The sequence below is a fragment of the Lycium barbarum genome, chromosome 10 (genome assembly GCF_019175385.1).
Source record: "Lycium barbarum isolate Lr01 chromosome 10, ASM1917538v2, whole genome shotgun sequence".
Taxonomy (NCBI): Eukaryota; Viridiplantae; Streptophyta; class Magnoliopsida; order Solanales; family Solanaceae; genus Lycium; species Lycium barbarum.
In genome coordinates, this window is record NC_083346.1 from 19,742,550 (window position 1) to 19,763,318 (window position 20,769).

General features: G+C 32.9%; 1 protein-coding gene across 1 annotated transcript; it reads left to right on the forward strand.

Annotated features, from left to right (window-relative positions):
* The first annotated feature begins 7,013 nt into the window (after positions 1–7,013).
* Positions 7,014–8,501, forward strand: LOC132612807 (uncharacterized). The gene is made up of 3 exons (XM_060326894.1): positions 7,014–7,059; positions 7,340–7,668; positions 8,052–8,501. The coding sequence occupies exons 1-3, from the start codon at positions 7,014–7,016 to the stop codon at positions 8,499–8,501; spliced, it is 825 nt and encodes a 274-aa protein (XP_060182877.1).
* The last annotated feature ends 12,268 nt before the right edge of the window (positions 8,502–20,769 follow it).

The following is a 20,769-nucleotide window of genomic DNA, read 5'->3' on the forward strand; positions in this document are numbered from 1 at the left end:
ACCGCGTAACGGATCATACGGACTACCGGCCACGATCAAAACGGACCAACGGCCACGATGGAACTGACCAACGGCCAAGATCGAACCGGCCATGGGAAAACCGGACCAACCGCTCCCTCGATACAGAAAGTAAGTCTTCGTGCATGTGCTCGTTTCATTCTTCCCTCGGTCGCTGGTCTCACCGGCTCAGCAGATACCCGGTTTTTACGGTATATAGTTTGCTTCTCTAAAAGTCAGAATTATCAAGTTAGATTCTAGAACTCAAAAATCTTTGAAACAAACACCCAATTTCTCCATCTTTGCACTATTCAAGGTAACCATCCACTTCAAAAAAGTTTGCTTTAGATTGAACTTGTGATTCTATGGATTGCGGGTTGTGTGTTTCTCGCCTAAAGTTTTAATTTGGGAATTTTAGGACAGTGTTAATATACGAAAATCATCTGAATCTTCAAGATAAAGCTCGATGCTTTTACTTCGTTCGGGACACTTGTATTCTAACATTTTGTTTAATGATTCCCGCAGTATGGAAGTGCTTTCAACTTGCTCCACGCTATTAGTATCTCCGGCAAATTAGTCGAGTTGGGAATTTGCTCTCGCCATCCGTCTTACTTTGGAATACTCAATTCCCTAAAAATAGCCAACTCATATGGTGCTCTTGTGTTGATCCTTTGATGAAAGAGAATTCATGAGAGGGAGAAGAAGACAAAAGAAATTTAGCACTTGGAACAAAAAAAGTAAGCTAAAAACTTCTATTGGAGATAGAAATTTTGTTTGCGACCATTTGGATTAATGCTTGACTTAACTGGTTTAATTATATGAAATTCTTCATTTTGTCCTCTGCATCTTAAAATTTATTTCCTTAAGAGAAGAAAAGGAAAGTTAATTGCTTGGCACATTGAAGTCTGAGTAGTATCTACTGTTCGTTATCTATTATGTTAATTTTATTATTTAACAAGTATAGGCTACAACGACCCCAATAAGCTGGATTGAGTCGTAGCTTATTAAAAGTATAGACTTCAATAAACCAATGCAGTAAGGGGAAGTTCTCTAGCTGAGCATATTTAGCTCTAAGCTGGTATGTGGATAGCTTTAATGAAGGTTATAACTTGCTTTTGAATTTTGATAATTGAGGTGTTCTAGCTTATCATGTTTCTCTTCTTTTGGGCATCAATATTCAAACGTGGTTCATAGATGAGGGTTCTACCTTCTATGGCGTTCTAGTATAATATCAGTGGTTGCTATTGTGGTATGTCCTCAACTTGATGCAGAAGTCTTTGTGACTCTTGAAAAAACACGATTTATGAAAAATCGGTCTCTTTTTCCTAACCAACTTTTCTTTTCAGTTAATGATTGTTGTACTCTTTCGTGGCTTATAATGTCTGAGGTACTAACATTTTTATTTATCACATAACTCGCAATTACATTGTATTGTTGGTTTTTAACTCTGGCGACATTGAATTCAACACATTCCTACCTTAGCGATTCATAAAACTAGCACGAGCTTTTCACCTTCATCTCAGAAAATACAATCTTGGATGTTGATGGCCTGCAAAACCCGTTTTTGAACGTACCACGTATTAGCTCTTTAATTATTTTCTTCTGCAAGTTTTAGTTTTGGATCCCAGTAGCAGGGAACTTCCTTGTTAGTTTGATAGGAGATATTGTATTCTTTTAATGGATCAGATTGTCCAACATTGTATGCGTAAATAGACATGCATCTGCCATTTGGTGATCTCGAATCATATAGGCAGCTATGGATGAGTTTTGATACTCTTACTATTTCAAAATTTTGATTTAATCCCTTGTAGCTGGTATTGTAGATTCTTCCAGTTAAGATTGAAGGCCTTGCGGGAAGTGTAGCGATGTTAGCCAATTGGTTCTACTCCTTGGTAATTACAATTGTGAACAATATGCACCTTAGTTGCTCTTCCTCAATGTAGCTTTGAACCTACTCACTTAGTCATTTGTTAGAACTCCATTATGTATATTTGATACATTGAACCAATAGAAAAGAACTTGAGTATCTTGTTGTTTCAAATAAGAACTGCTACCCTTAAATTTGTTTGTGCAGGTTTTTGCTTCTACAAGAAACATATCAGGTAACACTAACATGCTTTACTGCAAAATGTGGTGCCTTTTAATGTCTCTTTCAGATTATGTTCTTCATTCAAATATTAATATTCATGTTTTCTTTTCTTTTGTTGAACTTTTCCTTATGTACATGGATCAGATGTTTCCTTGAATCTACAAATGTCTAGAGGTATTACTGTCAGTATTTCTAAAAAGCTTTATCCATGGTTTGCGTTCAGTATCTTCTGTAGTACATTCTGTGGATATATTCTAACTTCGTTTTCCAATAATACATTCTTACTGCATAGATAAAAGAATGTTACCAAGATCTTTCAACCTATACTATCTTTTCTCTTTGAATTAGAATGGAGGAGTACCATAAGATGTGTATTAACTGGAAACCTTGAATTATTATATTTTCAGCTCTGCCTCATAATTAAGACCTTAGATAACTTTTTTCTTGTGTCTAAACGTTTTTATTTATGTATCATGGTAACTATCTGCAGGGGCGGACCTAGTAAGCAGCCAGGGGGTTCATCCGAACCCCCTTCGGCGAAAAATTGCACTGTATATACAAGGTAAAAAATATTTTTTATGTATATCTAGTAGATGTTGAACCCCCTTAGCTTCTTCATTTATGATTTCTTTATATTTTTGAACCCCCTTGACATAAATTCTGGCTCCGCCACTGACTATCTGTACTACCAGTAAGTATTTCTCCTTTTTGAGAAGGTCAAGTCATGTATAAACTTGAATCATGCTTAAGTTATAAGGTTATAGCTTGGAAGATTGAATATCAAAACATTGTTCCTGATCTTGTATTTTACAATTTCAATTCCCCATATGTCGCTTGAACATAGAGCACATGAATTTGAATATTTAGAAATAACAATAGTTTAGAACTGGTTGTCACTTGTGATCCGGTTTTCATTGCATTCAACTTTCTTTAGCTATTACTTAGAACTAACTAAACAGGGTAGTCCTTCCGTGAAAAGAAAGAATGAGTCAATGGAAAAGTTAGGTGCAGAACACAAGGCCTATCAGAGGCAGAGAATTAATGGAGCCAGCGAAGCTGCTAAAAGGCATCCGAGGATTTTCTTGGGTGATAGAGAACATGACAATTTGAAATCATGTCTACTTTCCAGGGTTAAGTAATTTGCATGAAGGATTCAGACCAAGTCAGCTACCAACATCTTGATAGAACTGTTGATGTCAAGGTCTCAGAATTCGGGCTTGTAAAGTCAAGATCTCTTGGAAATAACCATACATTAGAAGTTAGATGAAAGACGATTGGAATATTTCAGCTGATCTCTTTGATGTTTGCTGTTGTAATGCTATTTAAATAGTATCCAAGAATTAGCATGCTATGTAATATATAGCTGATTTGATAATTTTAGTATCTGGAAATTTATATCAAAACAAAGTAGATCAAATATAGCAATTTTGACTTCCATGATATTGCACGGGCCATTACTATCTAGTAAAAGTTGGAGAGACCTTCGCTAGGTTTGTAGATGAAAGCTGCTGCGATGGAAGTATGGAGAAAAAATGTTTGAATTTATAAGGAGATGGGCGGAATAATAGTACTAGGTTTTTAGAGTTTGATCTTTCGGCTACGTGGATTGGACGAACAATCTAGATCCACTGAACCATTTGGGTCATGGCCCGGTTTCTGTAGTACTATTTTCATCTTTTTAGTTTCCTTCTTTGAAATTAAATTATTTTAACGGAAAAGGATAAAAAAAAACAATGTCCTTGAAATAGAATAAAAATGTCCTTCGTTAATAGTTTGGTCCAAAAAAAATCTCTATTGGTACGTAATTGGATCAAAAATGGCATTTTCTGATAAACATATTGGTTTTTTTTTTAAACACATTCTTTTCCTAATAAGAATATATTTTTAAAGAACCTTTTCCTAGTTTCTTTTCTTTTAAAATCCCTTTAACTAATAAAAAAAAGTAGGGAGTAATATTTTCTTCTTTCACATCTCATTTTATCAATTATACTAGAATAACCTCATGTACATTTTAAACTTACAACAACCATAATGCCATTGTGACATCCTAGCCTGGGAGGAAAGTCCCACATCGACATAACACAGGAGAGGTGCTGGGTATATAATTAAGCATGTCTTACCTCCTAGTGACGCTTTTTAAAGCTGTGCGGGCCTAGGTCCAAAGCGGACAATATCAATGGTGGGCTGGGCTGTTATAAATCAAAACCACTCCCAGCGAGGACGTTGAGTCCATAAGAGGGGGTGTATGTGACACCCTAGCTTTGGAGGAAAGTCCCACATCGGCATAACACAGGAGAGGTGCTGAGTATATAATTAAGCATGTCTTATCTCCTAGTGACGCATTTTAAAATCATGCGGGTCTAGGCCCAAGCGGACAATATCACTAGTGGGCTGGGCTTTTCTAGCCATAAAATAATGATGGAGTTATTATGATCTTATATATGACCTATATTGAAAAGTATTTCCGTAAAAAAGAATGGTTCGTAAATCTGAGGAGATTTCTAAAACCCGTCTGAAGTGCAGACAAATCTACTAACATGAAATTATTCCTGCAGTATATAATCCTCACATTACTAATTCTTATATTACAATCTCTACATCACTATTCCGCCGCATTACAATTCACGTACTAATTCATGTTATATCAGTTAGTGTTAATGGACTAGCTTTGAAAGAAGGAATACTTGTCCCACATTGGAAAAATAGAGAGAGGTAAAGTTTTTAAACACTTGTCGTCTTATTTGATTTGAAATATTTGAGGGAAGGTTCGGAGGATAGCCTAAAGTTTGGCCATATCATTAATAGTCAAAGATGGGCACTTGGGCCTTGGGACAAATTTAAATAGCCTGAAATTAGTTCAAATGTTTTTTGGTCTAATTGTACAGAAGCGTTTTTTCATTAGATTTTAATTTCAAAAAATGACGGTTTTAAAATGTCTATTCTAAAGGGTATATTTGTTACGAAATATCATCTTTGAACAGACTGCTCATCTATATCTATCTTCTACATATATTAAAGTAAAATTTTCACAAATAACTACCTGTTAGCTCCTTCTAACAACTTATAACTACATGTTCTACATTTACAATTCGTAGCTGGAGGACTCTATATTTAGCTAGTAGACGGGTATACTAAAATATAGTATAAATATAACGGAAATACACACGCTGGGCTAACTGAAAGTGCTATATTTATGGAAACAAAATCTGTTCCAATTTAAATTATAATAAGTTTTAATGTTCCCTGATTCACGTAAATATCCTCTCATTCCATATCTGATCCCATATCGCATTCAAACAGCTAACAAATTCAAAAAATTTGAATTCAAGAAGTACATTCATATTTTTAATCAAAAATAAAAAGGTTCAAAAACTAGTTCATCAAAAAACTTTGAAAAATAACAATATCAAACCAGTGAACAGAGCTCGATTTAAACGACGAATATATATTTGATTTCATCTGTTGAAATATCGAATTCAAGTTGAGTTCATAATTGAGGTAATAACGTTTTCACTGCAACTTTTTTATTTTTTTGCCTTTTCTGAAATTTGGAATATACGAAAACTCAGATTCATAGATTCAAAATATTATTGTTTCAGCTAAATTGAATATAACACATTGCTGTATTCGAAAACAACAGGATAATGACAAGCGTAACTGCGTTGATCCGACATTCTAGTTTTTGGAACGATCAGAACTGTTTTGTGAATTACAAAATTGATGTTGTTGTATTCACTGATAATTACAATTATGATGAGTTAGTTTCTACGATTACAAATCAATTAGGCGTGGATACTATCAGAAAAACTATTTCAATAAAATATATTGTTGAAGGCGATTTTCAACTAATGGAAATACACAACGATATGGGAGTTCGTGTGTACGTTGAGCTTAAGAGAGAAAACAGAGTTTTTGGGATGTATCCAATGTGCGTTAGTATTCATGATTTTGATGTTGAGGATGATGCAACTGGTAATCGTACTATTAGAGATGATGTGCTGCAAATTGGATATAGCGAGAATCGGGATGGTATAGATGTTTGTGATTCTACAGGAAAGGCTGTTTGTTTTGTTTGAGAATGATAACAATTTGGTAATTTCGAAACCGGAAACAAAAGGAGTTTTTTTCGATCAAATTTACCAGGATAAGGAAACTTTGAAAATTGTGATGACGAAATATACAATTCGTGAAAGATTCAATTTCAAAACAGAGAGATCGAATGCTATAAGGTATGATTTTCTAAATGTATTCTGGTAACTATATTGCAAATGTATTTTTGTTATATTTGTACTATATTGAGATGATTTGTTAACTTGTTTAGCACACTGTTTATTAAAAAATGTTTGATGCAATATATTTTTGGTATATTTCGATTGTATTTAATTGATTCAATATGTACTATTTGCATTGTATTATGTAGCTATACTCTGGCATGTTGGTCGCCGGAATGTAAATGGAAGTTCAGAGCGTTGAGAATTGGGGATTCTGAAATGTTCAGGGTTAGATCTTTCGATGACGAACATACATGTCTGTTGAAGGACAAGGTGTATTCACAAAGACAAGCAACAAGTTGGTTTATTGGAGAAGCGGTTGTCAAGGCGAAAATAACTAACCATAAAAGGAAGGTCACACCTGGGGATATAATAGACGATGTCAAAAATGAATTCGGCGTAGATGTTTCTTATATGATGTCATGGAGAGCTAGAGAGAAGGCTATAAAAGATTTCAGAGGTGATCCAGCTGATTCATACAAGAAGTTGCCGGCATAAATATACATCCTTGATAAAACATATCATGGATCGCTTGTTAAAGTGCATAAATCACCAGAAAATGAGTTTATGTATTTGTTTGAGCACTCAAAGCATTCATAAAGGGATTCGAGTGTTGTAGACCAATAGTTGTAGTGGATGGTGCATACCTTAAATCAATGTATAATGGTACATTTGTGTCGGCAAGTATTTTGGATGGAGCAGGTATGTGTAATTCTATTCTATGCATGTTTTTTTTTTTTTTATATATAAATACAACACTATGCTATTGATTTGCAAATAAAGCTGCTAAAAACATACTCTGGATATATTGTTGGTGTTAACTTGTGAATAATATATGCTGAAATACACTGTAAATATGTGGTGGATATATTGTAAATATATACTGTTGTTTTATAAATAATGTTGCTAAAAACACAGTGTGAGATCAAATTCAGTTAAAATATGTGTTGAATATATTACAAATATATACTGATTTTTGTAGGTAATATCCTACCACTAGCGTATGATGTGATAGATTCTGAGAATAATAAGTCCTGGATGTGGTTCTTTGAACTGTTCAAGCAAGCTTATGGTGTTAGGCAAAATATGTGTGTCGTGTCCGATAGACATGAAAGCATAATACACGTAGTTTCTAAGGTGTATCCTACTGTTCCTCATTTGGCTTGTATATGGCATTTGTGGAAAAATGTGACAAAGCAATACACAACAAACAGTGAGGTGTTGAGTCCTATATTTTATTCACTGGCGAAGGCATACACCCAGGATGAGTTCGATAAATTGATGGAGAAGATTGAGAATGTTGATATTCGGGTAAAACGATACCTAGAAGAAGCTGGAAGGGATAAATGATCTAGGATTTATTCACCTGTTAACAGAGGATGGACAATGTCTTCGAATATAGCCGAATGTATTAATGGAAAACTGGTTGCTGCAAGAGAGTTACATATTTTTGATTTCTTGAAGTGAGGAAGATGTTTGGTAGATGGAATTGCACAAATAGAAAAAATGGTACCTACACATTCACAACACTGATGAGGCGGTATCAAGAGATGTTGTCGATCAACGAGTACAAATAAATACGAATGAGGGTATCTTTGTTTTGCAACACAAAATTTTAATCTATATTTATCTATATTCCCAATATGGTAAAACTGCCCGGGTTAATGCTTGTTTATTGGTTAAAATGTTCTCAGGTTGAAGCGTCAACTGAATATGTTTACACAGTTAATGATGGACTGAGGCGCTTCATAATCGATTTGAAGAAGAAAAGTTGCAGCTGTAGGATGTTCCAACTGGACGAGATACCGTGTTCTCATGCATGGGCAGTATTGAAAAATAAAAATTTGACTGCTGATGCATATTGTTCGGAATTATTCAAGCCAGAAACAATTGTGAACACATATGATGTGCCGGTTGATCCTCTTCCCGATGAGACCGAGTGGAATGTTCTTAAAAGCATATCAGATGAAGTTGTTATGCCATCGATCTATAAGAGACCTCCTGGGAGGCCAAAAAAGAAAAGGGATAAGCCATTACAGGAGTTGATGATTGGTAAACGCAGGAATGCTTGCGGTAAATGTGGACGTCTTGGTCATAACAGGCGTTCGTGTGATAATCCGCCGCTCAATAAGAAGAATAAATAAGTCCATTTTGATATTATTTGTTAAGACAATTCTACTTTAATTTTCTGTTTGAAATAAAAATGAATTCATCTTGAATTCATATTATTCTAGTATGGTTGTATTTCACATAGTTGAACATCCGATGTTTTTCGATGTTATGTTATATTGGTGGTTTAATGGGATTCGAAAAGTCTACTCTATATAAACTGATTTGACCTTTTGTTTTGGATTTATGCTTTAATAGTTGTATTTCGTATATATTTTGGCTATATTTTAGTTGCATTTTGTCTGATCTGGTAGATAATACTTATTCTGGTTTACTGTTAACTATATTTCATATATATTTTCCATATATTTGGAGTGTATTTAGATGAAATTTTAACTTCTGTAACACATTGTACATTAAAAGTGGACTTATGGAATATATCTAAATTATATTTTCTGTAAATTTTGACTGTATTTAAATGGTTAAATATACTACTTTGTTAAAGGAATACATTTCACAGAAAATGAAAATGGAATTTATACATTGAAAAAATAACATACTTGAAAGAAACAACCATATAAAAACCATAAGGTGGTGTTCAACATTAATCACCCTAAAAAACATTACTGCACATGAAATATGTCCAAAATGAAAAAATAGCAACAAAAGTCGCAACCAACTATGCTATTGTTCAACATGAAAATCAAAAACACAAAAGACTTGGTAGCCTAATCAAGATCCTCTTTATCAACTGCATCGTAATCAACTGCCGGTCTAATTGGTCTTGGAGGCTGCTCGTTATCACTTGCTGCATTGTTGTTTGACTTATCCCATGCACAGTCGCATAAAAGAGCACCGTATCTCATACGGAGTAAATTTGCATCTAATTCGGTTGGGATGACTTCACTTGAGCTCAAGTATTCAGTAAAGGCTGCTACATACACACCACAATCCTTGAAAAAATGATCAAAAAATTTACTGATCAAAACCCAAGAAAAAATAGATGTATTTATTGTGTTTTTTGTTGGAAGAAATTCTTACATGCTAGCAGGAGCTTGTTGCGGGAGATTGTCTACATTCACAATATCAAAGTTGTCGGTCTGTTCTCTGTTTCTGTAAGAAGGATGTGTGGCAAAATCTATATCCGCCTTCTTCTCATAGAAATCAGTCATTTGTAGACTGTGTGTCACAAGAGTAGCCAACATTTTCATTCCGGCTCTAACGACAACATCATGCCCTGTATCTCGATATGAGTTGTATACGTAGATGCACCTGTTTGTAAAAAGAAAAAATACGATAACAACAAACATATAAATTCTGTAGAAAAATGAATGATTTTCAAAGGATGAGAGCACACCTGTCAGTGAATGATATCACAACCAAAATTCAGTGATTTTCCTCTTTTACGTTGACAGGAATTAGTACGTTGTCAACAGTATACCATGGTACATTAGCCAACAACATGTGCCCGTTAATGTACTCACACAGTTCATCTTCCTTACTGGCGACACTTCTGGATGAATCAGGGTTTTCCCAAGATGTGTTAATTTCAGCAACTAAAGTGTGAAAAATACAGCTGACAGTGGTGAATCTATAATTGTTGCTATTGTGATACTTTCCATTCTTGCATAGGTAGTAGAAAATAACATCAATTTAGTGACTGTAATCAATACTATGTTCAATAAAACTATTGCTGTATATATATTAAATATAGTGAAATATACTTTTAAATATAGCAAAAATACAATTCTGTACTTAATTAGTACTATGCTCAACTAATAAATTAATGTCTCTATATTAAATATAGTGCAAATATAATGATGAAATATTTTTAAAATACAATACAGTATTAATGTAAGTACATGATCGTGATCTATATATATATATATATATATATATATATATATATATATATATATATATATATATGTCAAATATAGTTAAAAATATACTCTAGATACATCACACTGTAATTCTATTATAAAACATAAAAAACTTAGATAACAAGCAGAAAGACATCAAACCTCATCAATCCAAATTTGCCTATCCATAGATAACAAGTAGAACCAGTTTTTGTCGGATATGGCTATAATGCCTAAATGTAACAGAAGTTCAGCATCCGCAAGATCCATTCCTTCCTTGTTCTTTCTGTAATGATTTTCCTTGGGTTTCCTGTATATCAACAATGGAAATAATATACGTTAAGTTTATTAAGAATTGATTTTTGGAAAACTAAAAAAATAAGTTGTGAAAATAATTACTTTTTGTCGTGCGATTTCAACAGATCCTTCTCAAGCCACTTTTGATATTCTTGAAGAAACGAAGTATCTAACGGGGAATTGATAGGGTGCTCAACAAATGAGTGTTTTTTCTGATAAATGCAAGGATTGATATTTTTGGCAGAAGAACCCGCTAAGCTGAAATTGGGATAGTAAGGGGACAGGTTGTATTTGCTTGGTTTCCTTTCTCGGGCAGCCCCTGGATGGACAATGATTTGTTTTCCAGGGTTTGAAAGCTGTGCAGTCTCATCACTTGAGCTTTGACCCGCATTTGGTTGTACAGGAACTTGTTGTCCAGTTTCATCACTTGAACTGTGGCCAACGATCGGTTGTACTCCAACTTGCTGTTTAGTTTCATTAGTTGAACTTTGTCCAGTTGTTGATTGTACTCCAAGTTGGATTGGTATTTGAGAATCAGGAATCATCCACTGAGAGATCGTTACCGGGTTATCATCCGGATTCTGAGGGGGTCCTTAAACTTGACAAATCGGCTTGATCATCGCGTGGTACTAGAGGAGAACCGAGAGGAATAACAAATGCTAAAGGAAAGTTGACTAGCAAGTCCGCTATCATTTCCTCCGATACGATAAATTCAGCATTAGCATTCTCCATATCACCAGTTTGCTGAGATTCCTGAAATAAAAAACAAACAAAAAACGACTGGTGTTTGTCAATTATTGCTTATCAAAACGATATGTGATTGGCACTTAAAAGCCACATTTTAATACTTACATCAAATTTTAAATGGATTGGTGTTATGGACACTCCATCTGTTTGTGCATCACTTTTAACTCCGGTTTCTTTATCCACATCAACAACAAAAACCGGATCATTAATTGGCAACCCAACTGCCTCAACCTAAAACAATAAAAACATGGTTCAAATAAATTTACAGGCATCAGTAAAACTAATACACATATATAGCACTGCTATAAAAGTTAAAAGTTTCATATAAATATAGTCAAAATATATGAAAAATATATCTGAAATATAGTCAACAGAAACCAGAATAAGTAACATTGAACATAATAATCAAAATACAATTAAAATATAGCCAAAATATATATGAAAAACAACTATTAAAATATCAATCCAAAACAAATATAGCACTACTATTATATATAAACACAATCATAACAAATATAGCACAAATAGATACAACAAATGGGACACACTAAAAAATGACTATGTGAAAAATATATATGTAAATACACTATAGGTAATACTAAACACAAATAAATTGCAAGATTTTTACTTTGAAAATATACTGCAAATATAGCAAAGTGAAAGAAAAAATGAGTACCACTGGATGACTCCTCTGCGCGGAAGTTGCACCACCACCTTGATTCTTTTCGGTTGAAAACTTTACTGCACCGCCACTTTGATTGCCTTGAGAAATGCCACCATCAGTATGTAAGTCATCTTGCAACATTGTGTCTCCGACCTTTAAAATTTTCCAAAAAAAATATAAAGTCTTCTAATAAATATATCAAAATAACTTAAAAAGTTAATAATTTCCATTTTTAACATGTTGTCTTAGACTACGTCGTTGACAGTTTGTGTGCCTTTATCAGAACGATGACGTTGGCTTTTCTCATGCGAGTGTTGTATGCCAACATCATGTTGATGTGATGGGACTTTATTATCAGCGAGCTTAAAAAAAATATTTTATTAATAAAAAAGGAAACCGGCTTGTTAATGCCTGTAATGTATTTATTGAACATAACTTTTAGTTTTGATTTTTACCTTATCTGGTGTTTGATTGCCCTTTATTGCATCTAACAACTTTTTGAAGTTGTTATCCAAGTAGTCAAACACCTGCAGTTTTGAAACACAAAAAATAGAATTAGAATTGTTAATTACTTGACACAAGCAATATGAAGTAACAAAAACATATTGAAAACAAAACGCCTACTTCTTTCTTGAAAATCTGAATCTCTTCCCTTATCAGTTTAAACTCATTTGTTCCGGGTCTTGTAGGTGCATCTGGTTTCCTTGTCCCTTTTATCCGAGATTCCTTCCGTGATGGTTGTTTCCTAGAAGGAGAAACAGAAACGGGAAACTGTGTCCGTTTCTTGCATCGCGGGGAATCAGAATTGGCACTCCTTTGTTGCTGTTTGCCACTGGACAGATGCGGTGGTGTGGTACTAAAATCATCGTAATCATCGTCTACCAAATCAGTACCATGTACACCATCAACTCCATGTTTGACGTCTGCTATATCATGTGTAACAAGAGGCAAATTAAGAGTTTCCAACTCATGGGGTGTTGGCACAACTTCCTCAAATCTACAAGACTGTTTACAACAAAATATAGAAACTACATTACCATATATATCTACATTGGGGACATACTAAAATATGAGGAAAAATATAGTCAAAATATATTGATCACAAATGTCTTACTTCATAAATATAGTCAAAATATAATCAAAAGATAATCAAAATATATTATGAAAAACAAACATATGAAAACAGTTAAATGGTAAATGACACAAACAAATATAACTGTTCAGTTTGTTAAAAATCTGGTTTACCGGGTTTTTGTCGTCTCTGAACATGCCACCCATCAATCTTTTGAATTCTGGTTTTCCTTTCGTAGTCCGCTAGTTCAAAAATCTAGGAACTAAATTCCCCGTCTTAACTGCAATGGTGGGCGGGACTTTTGAGCAAAATTCATACAACCAAACTTGCATAGCAAGTGGCAACCCATGAATCCTATAATATTTCTTAAAACCAGCATATTTCTGCCTGATGCTTACAATCAACTCTCTAAACGACTCTTTACCCCAAGGATACTCATTATATCTCCCGTCCTCTACCACATCAAAATGGATCCTTGGTATGTTTGTTGAGTTTGGCTCACCACAATGTACCCACGTATTTATGAAATACAATATTGCCATCTTGATTGCGTCATCCACTTTATCATCCCAAACTGTCTTGTTGAAACACTCAATAAGCTCGTGTCTTTTAACTGGCAGTTGGTTCTCATTATTTCTACCAAAATATTCAACCATAAGCCTATTCGGTTTTGAGTTATCATAAACAAAATCGTTTTCATCAGAGACACAATCTAACCCAGTGATCAGTGCAAATTCTCTAAGGCCGAAACGCAAAACTTTACCATTTATTTCAAATGTAAACCACCTATATGTGCTGCCCCTAAGTTCTTTGACCATAAAGCACCGAAAAATCTGTGCTTGTACATCCAGTTGCTGCATTATGAGATATTTACCAAAACAAGAATTCCTGAACATATCCATCTGTGGGTGTATCAGTTTGCCTCTAATATCTTGCATTACATTAACATTCGTGTATCTACACATAGATGGTGCCACAACAGGGTGCTTGGTAACCAAAAATTTAGATACTTGAAACAACATGCCAAAAAACACATATGATTGATAAAAAACAGTGAACACAATCAGGTAAAAAAGGGATCAACCAAAAATATATACAAATATACAACAAAACAGTGATTGACAATGAAAAAATATAATGTAATTCAACAATAAATATATATAAATACTGAAAATATAATGACATATATTGACTGAATATGTAAATTACACATCTGTAATAACTGTCAACAAAATATACACAAATATACTTAAAAATCTTTAAAATTACAGTTATGGTGAAGAACAATAAACACGAATTAACTGAAGAAACATGTGAAAAAAATAACAATACAAAACATACTTAAAATGCACATAAAATATAGATCTGGTTAATTCACAGATCTGTAATAACTGAACTAAAAAATACAAACGAACTAAAGATACTGAAAATACAACATAAATATACCTCTGCATCATCATCCTCATCGATATTATGTTTGGTTTTAGCAATTTTTTTGCCCTTAACATTAGCAACATTGTTACCAGCCTTTCTCTTCTTTTGTATCTCCATTTGAGAAACCTTTTTCACTTTTTCTTGTTGTTTACTCTTCGAATCAACATAATCAGTAGAACGCCTAGGATCGTTAATTCTTTTTGAACGATTCTCAGCATAAGAGCCTGCAATGGCAGTTTCATGTTGAGAAATTTTCAAAGAAAAATTAGGAATCTCAAATTCGGGTTCTATATCTCTATTCCTCATCGGAGTAGAAGCTTTCTTAGCCATTTCACTTGAATCTAAGAAAAAACAACCAAGAACAAACAGTGATAATTAATTATTTAGAGTTGCATTCCTAATTCAAATGAAAAAAAACCCCGAAAATATAGGTTAAATACACGGTGAAAATTAAAAATCAATATAGAATCTTACCTTTTTTGGGAATTAGATTTGAATTATGAGTGAAATTAATGAGTAGTTAATTAGAGATAAACAAGGAAGTTGAACTATTGTAAAACTGATTTAAAATTGGAGGAAATTAAGGGATATTGGGCATAATGGCGTGTATTTAGGGGATAGGAGAGAGAGACCTTTTTTTTTGGCTAGGGTGTGGGAAGTTATGAGTGGTAAAAAACTGGTAGCTATAGGAAGTAAATATGTTATATTTTAGCTACTAAATATAATTATTGTAAAGTTTAGTTATGCTTCATAAATAGGTAATAATGTAAGCTATGCCAAGTAAATTTTACTATATTAAAAGGGATAACTACTTATATATACATCTTAAGGAGAAATATTTACGAAACGTGATGATAGTTTTATATTTACAAAACATAATAATGTAAAACCTATACAAAACATGCTTTTTTAATAAATAAAAAAAATATTTTTTTATAATTTTTTTTGAATATTTTTTTCGCTCAAAAATTTATGTATGAAATGTGTATATCTCGCTCAAGGCTTAAAAAGTTCGCTAAAAATTTAGTGTATGAAAACGGTATGAAAAATGTATGAAATGTGTATATCTCGTTCAAGGCTTAAAAAGTCCACTCAAAATTGTGTGTTTGAAAACAGTATGAAATTTGTATCGCTCAAGTCTTAAAATTTCACTCACATTTTCGTGTATAAAATTCATGTTAGATTTTTGTAAAATTAATACAACTACAACAACATTGTATACAACTTTGATACAACATTCAAGACTTAAAATAATCGCTCAAATTTTGTGTATGAAATGTGTATATCTTGCTCAACGCTTAAAAAGTTCGCTCAAATTTTATGTATGAAGAACGTATGAAGTGTGCATATCTCGATCAAGGCTTAAACATTATGCTCAAAATTTTACGCATGAGAATGATATGAAATGTATATATCTCGCTCAATACTTAGAATTTCATTCACATTTTTCGTATAAAGTTCATATTAGGTTTTTGGAAAATTAATACAACTACAACAACATTGTAACAAATTTCATATAATATTCAAGGCTTAAAGTTTTCGCTCACAATTTTGTGTATGACAATTATATTAAAAATTTCGCTCACACATATACATTTCATACATTTTTCATTCAGCTTTCATACACAAAAATTTGAGGCAATTTTTTAAGCCTTTGAGCAAAAAAATTAAAAAATATAAAAATTATTATTTTAAAAAAATATTTTCTGCAAAAAAAAAAAAAAACGAAAAATATATGAAAATTCGTCATGTTTCGTAATATATCGTTATGTTTTGTAAATAAGGAAAACTATCGTCACGTTTCGTAAATATTTCTCCTTAACATGTATATATACGTAGTTTTTCCCATATTAAAAGCACGAATAATTTTCGTTAAATGTTGAACGATAAAAATATCCTCTAAATGTTGATTGATTTTTATGCCCTTAATTATATATATTAATTTTTGAAAAAAATCATAAGAAAAGGACAAAACTGAAAATACTACACACTAAAGAGTTTAGTAGTATAATAGAATAAGGTTATGAGACATATATCAGTAGCAAAACACGTTTATTTTGGACTTCTATTCAAACCATTCATTCAAAGGACTAACTAGATATTAGATAAAATTGGTATAAAATTGGTATTATTATGATTTTGAAATCAACTAAAATTCTAGAATAGGATTCTCTATCTGAATGGGACTACATCTTATTTATTAATTAAGAAGAAACCACTACACGTTGATTTGCTGCTAATAGTAGCCACCGATTCACTGTTTGAGATCATTATTCAATGGCATATCAATTTTTAGAGGTCAACTGAGATTAGTTTGGTTGTATGATGTATCTATACGTTAACCAGAAAAAAAAAAGTATACATGTTGTACGTCGGCTCTTTGTTGCACAATTTTTTTTTTTACCCTCTTCTACTTAATATTCAATTTTTTTGTGTCATTACTATTCTATCCATCTTTTTAATTGGATAAATTTACATAGGAGAAATCTTCATATTTGTAGAAACTTTTCAGGTGCTTCTTGACTTTGTTTCTCAACTGATTTTTCAGTCCCCTTGCATTTCGATTTAACTAGTTTTAAAAAAATAAGAAGTTATTCCATACTGGTGAAAAACATAATTGATGAAAGTAGCATACTCGGAGTATTTTATTGTTTGCAGAGAGCCGCTCATTAATATACAACTTTAGAATTTACCAGTACGGGTCAGCAACATCAAATATGAGGAAGCACTATTTGTGCAAACTATAAAAAAGTTGTTCATGGATGATTCTGGGAGAAATTAAAACAAAAAAGACGAAAGCGGCAACAAGTAAATTGCTCACGCACTTAGATCATTGTCAATACTCGCAGGTATTAATATACGATAGTTTATTAATTATATTTTGTAATTGGATATATGTTATTATGTATATATGGAGATTAATTATGTCGCGTGTTTCTTAGATGTTTTTCCCGTGTTTCTAAGATATGTTTCATTCGCACTGTTGCTTCCGGATGAAACTAAAGATTTATATTATGTGTTTCTTAATTTTGATTCATTGTTTTGTCGTGGATTTAAAGGATTGAAATTATCACGTATTTGTTAAGCCTATTGCAATTAAAGCTAGAGGGAATTTTTGGAGGTTAAGGATGAGTGGATGACGATGAGTCTATAAGTGTACTGTGAGATTTGTACTGGAGGTATGTCGAAGTATAAATTACTATGCATCTTTGGATTCTATAATTGGATGTTCACGAAACAGATTGTTATAGTTGTTGCATCGAATGATTGTATATTTTAATGTTGTATATGAGATTCAAGAACTGAGTCTCCTAAAACTATGTATCCAATAAGAGAAATCTAAATCATATGAGATGAAATATATTCAATACCATGTGACTTGTTACTTAAAATCTCTAGAATACCTTGTGTTTTGCTACTCAAAATACTGAAATTAATGTAGTTTCAATAGGAGCGACAGAATAAATTTGGAGTTGGAACTTTGGGTATTAATTATACAACAACAGGTGTAAGGCTAAACGTGTGAAGCACGTGAAAAAGATATAAATGTTGGCACGGATCATTTACGCTAAATGTTGAACGACGAAAATATCCTCGAAACATTGATAGACTTTTACACCCTTTGAAAGCTAAATTATCCTTTTAAAGAAACAATTCCACGTTGGATTGTGATTTTGCCTAATATTTAAAGATTTGAAATACCTAAACAATCGGTACTTTTAAGTTTTTATTGATATGGACTTTCAATTTCAATTCAGAGCTAATTTAAAGTCCAACTTAGAGTCTAAATCAAAAACAGACACGCCTATTTACAAGTCTTGGTCTAAACATGAGGGGTTGAACAATGACGCTACTTGGTATTAAAGAGATATTTTCATGGATATATTATGAGGTACTAGCTTCTTAGGTAAGTCTCTATTTCACATGCCATAGAATGACTATAGAGCATGTGTGTATCATCCATTTAATTTAATGCAATTTATATGCGATACCCATATGCTATTAGGGTTCATATTATTTATATGAGTTCGGAGTCTAAAGGCATAAAAATACACGGTATAAATCAAAAGGGGGGCTGCCTTCCACTATATACCAAAAGGGGTATAACGTGGAGGGGCCAACGTTATACCCCAATTTTTTTTTCCAATTGTCAGACCAAAATAAAAAAATAAAAAAATCAATAGTATAACATGGACTGATCCACGTTATACAAAATTATTTGTATAACATGGATCAGTCCACGTTATACAAAATTATTTGTATAACATGGATCAGTCCACGTTATACAATATATACAGTAACGAGTCCGGAACCAAAATGCCCCCAATTTTTTTTTAATATACGCGGTTTTTTTTGGCAAACGTTTTTTTTTTGCAACACTTAGTGAGTTTTTTCATACTTTGACCAACGATTAGTCGTGTGTCAAGACTCCGAAACGTCAATATTTTATATAGAACCTGATATTTTTTTTCTGCGTACAATAATGTAGGCTCAATATATCAGGGATACGTATACGATTGGATCGTCATTTTAGGGGTTGAAAAGGTGCCCGAAATAAGTTTTGTTTGAAAAAACTTAGTGTTTGACTGGAAGGTTATTTTAGTCAACTTTATATGTCGAGAAAATTAGTCAGCTTTATTTTCAAAAATTGAAACCGCAGAAGTGAAATTGACATTCACAGCTACATTACCCCGGGATTTTTACGTTGAAATCTATTGCGTATCATCATCTTATAAGTAAATAAAACTGAAAATTTCAGGCCAATTTGGGGGAAAATTGAAATTGAATGGGATAAAAGGTGTTTCTTTAAAAATAGGCTCGGCCAAACCGCCTTGCGGAAGTTTGTCCGCATAGATCTTGAAAAAATACGCAAGTTAAAAAAAAAAAACGCGTAAAACGGACGTCCGAGCGCAAAGTTATGACCATCTAAAGTTTGACGACTTTACAACTAGTTTTTCTCCCTATATTTTTAGAATTATATTTATATTCAAAATAAAGTTATGTCTTGATTAAAAAACAACACGCTTAAATCAAAATCTTAAGAAATAAAACACTTAAACATTAAACAAAACTTACTTCGGGTACCTTTTCAACCCCTAAAATGACGATCCGAACGTTTACGTATCCTTGATATATTGAGCCTACATTATAGTACGCAGAAAAAAATATCAGGTTCTATATAAAATATTGATGTTTCGGAGTCTTGACACACGACTATTCGTTGGTCAAAGTATGGAAAAAACACTAAGCGCTGTAAAAAAAAGATTTATTAAAATAAGATGTTGCGATCTTTTTATGGAAAAAAACACTAAGTTCCTTAAGTGTGTTATTTTTTAATGCGTAACTTTCTTTCGAATATGTTGCAAAAAAAAAAAAATCGCATAAATCGGACGTCCGAGCGCAAAAAACCGCGTATATTCAAAATTGTTTGGGGGCATTTTGGTTCCGGACTCTTTACAATATATATTGTATAACGTGGACTGATCCACGTTATACAAATAATTTTGTATAACGTGGATCAGTCCACGTTTTACAACATATATTGTAAAACGTGGACTGATCCACGTTATACTATTATTTTTTTTAATTTTTTTTTGGTCTGACAATTGGAATTTTTTTTTGGGGTATAACATTGGCCCCTCCACGTTATACCCCTTTTGGTATATAGAGGAAGACAGCCCCCCTTTTGATTTATACCATGTATTTTTGTGCCCTTTAGGCTCCGGACTCTTATTTATATGCTTATAAGAAGTGTTCACATAGCTTATATGGGGTTAGCATGAAAAAAATGGGTGGCGGTCAAATTTAAGGAAGAAAGCAAAATCAGAACCAAATAACGAGTTGTATAAGCTTTGGTAATATTTTTAACAATATCCCAGATATAGATATGGGTGTATTTGAACACGAACATGCACGTAATATGTTAGTCTTTTGGTAAGTTTTACGTGCAAAGCTTTGGAAGACCCGATTATTTGTTAAAAGATAACATGTAAATAACTTAATATGATGAGGAAAGCGTTTTCTTTTATCTATACTGATTGCGTTTAACTTCTCTTTGTTTGTGTCTTTGATTCTTGCGGAAAATTTTGAGCGTGCACTTGGATGACATATGCAAAGACATTTTTGATGGTGTGCAGTTGATCACCGATTTTTAATTGAGAGAGACATACATAAATACCTCCCTGGAGATGACACTTTTTTTCAAAAAGACATCTTAACTTTGCCGG

Excerpts from the sequence above, each read along its gene's own strand:
- LOC132612807 (XM_060326894.1), top strand. The coding sequence starts at position 7,014 with ATGTATAATGGTACATTTGTGTCGGCAAGTATTTTGGATGGAGCAG. Across the intron at positions 7,060-7,339 it reads AAGTATTTTGGATGGAGCAG|GTAATATCCTACCACTAGCG; the intron begins GTATGTGTAATT and ends TGATTTTTGTAG. Across the intron at positions 7,669-8,051 it reads TTGAGAATGTTGATATTCGG|GTTGAAGCGTCAACTGAATA; the intron begins GTAAAACGATAC and ends AAATGTTCTCAG.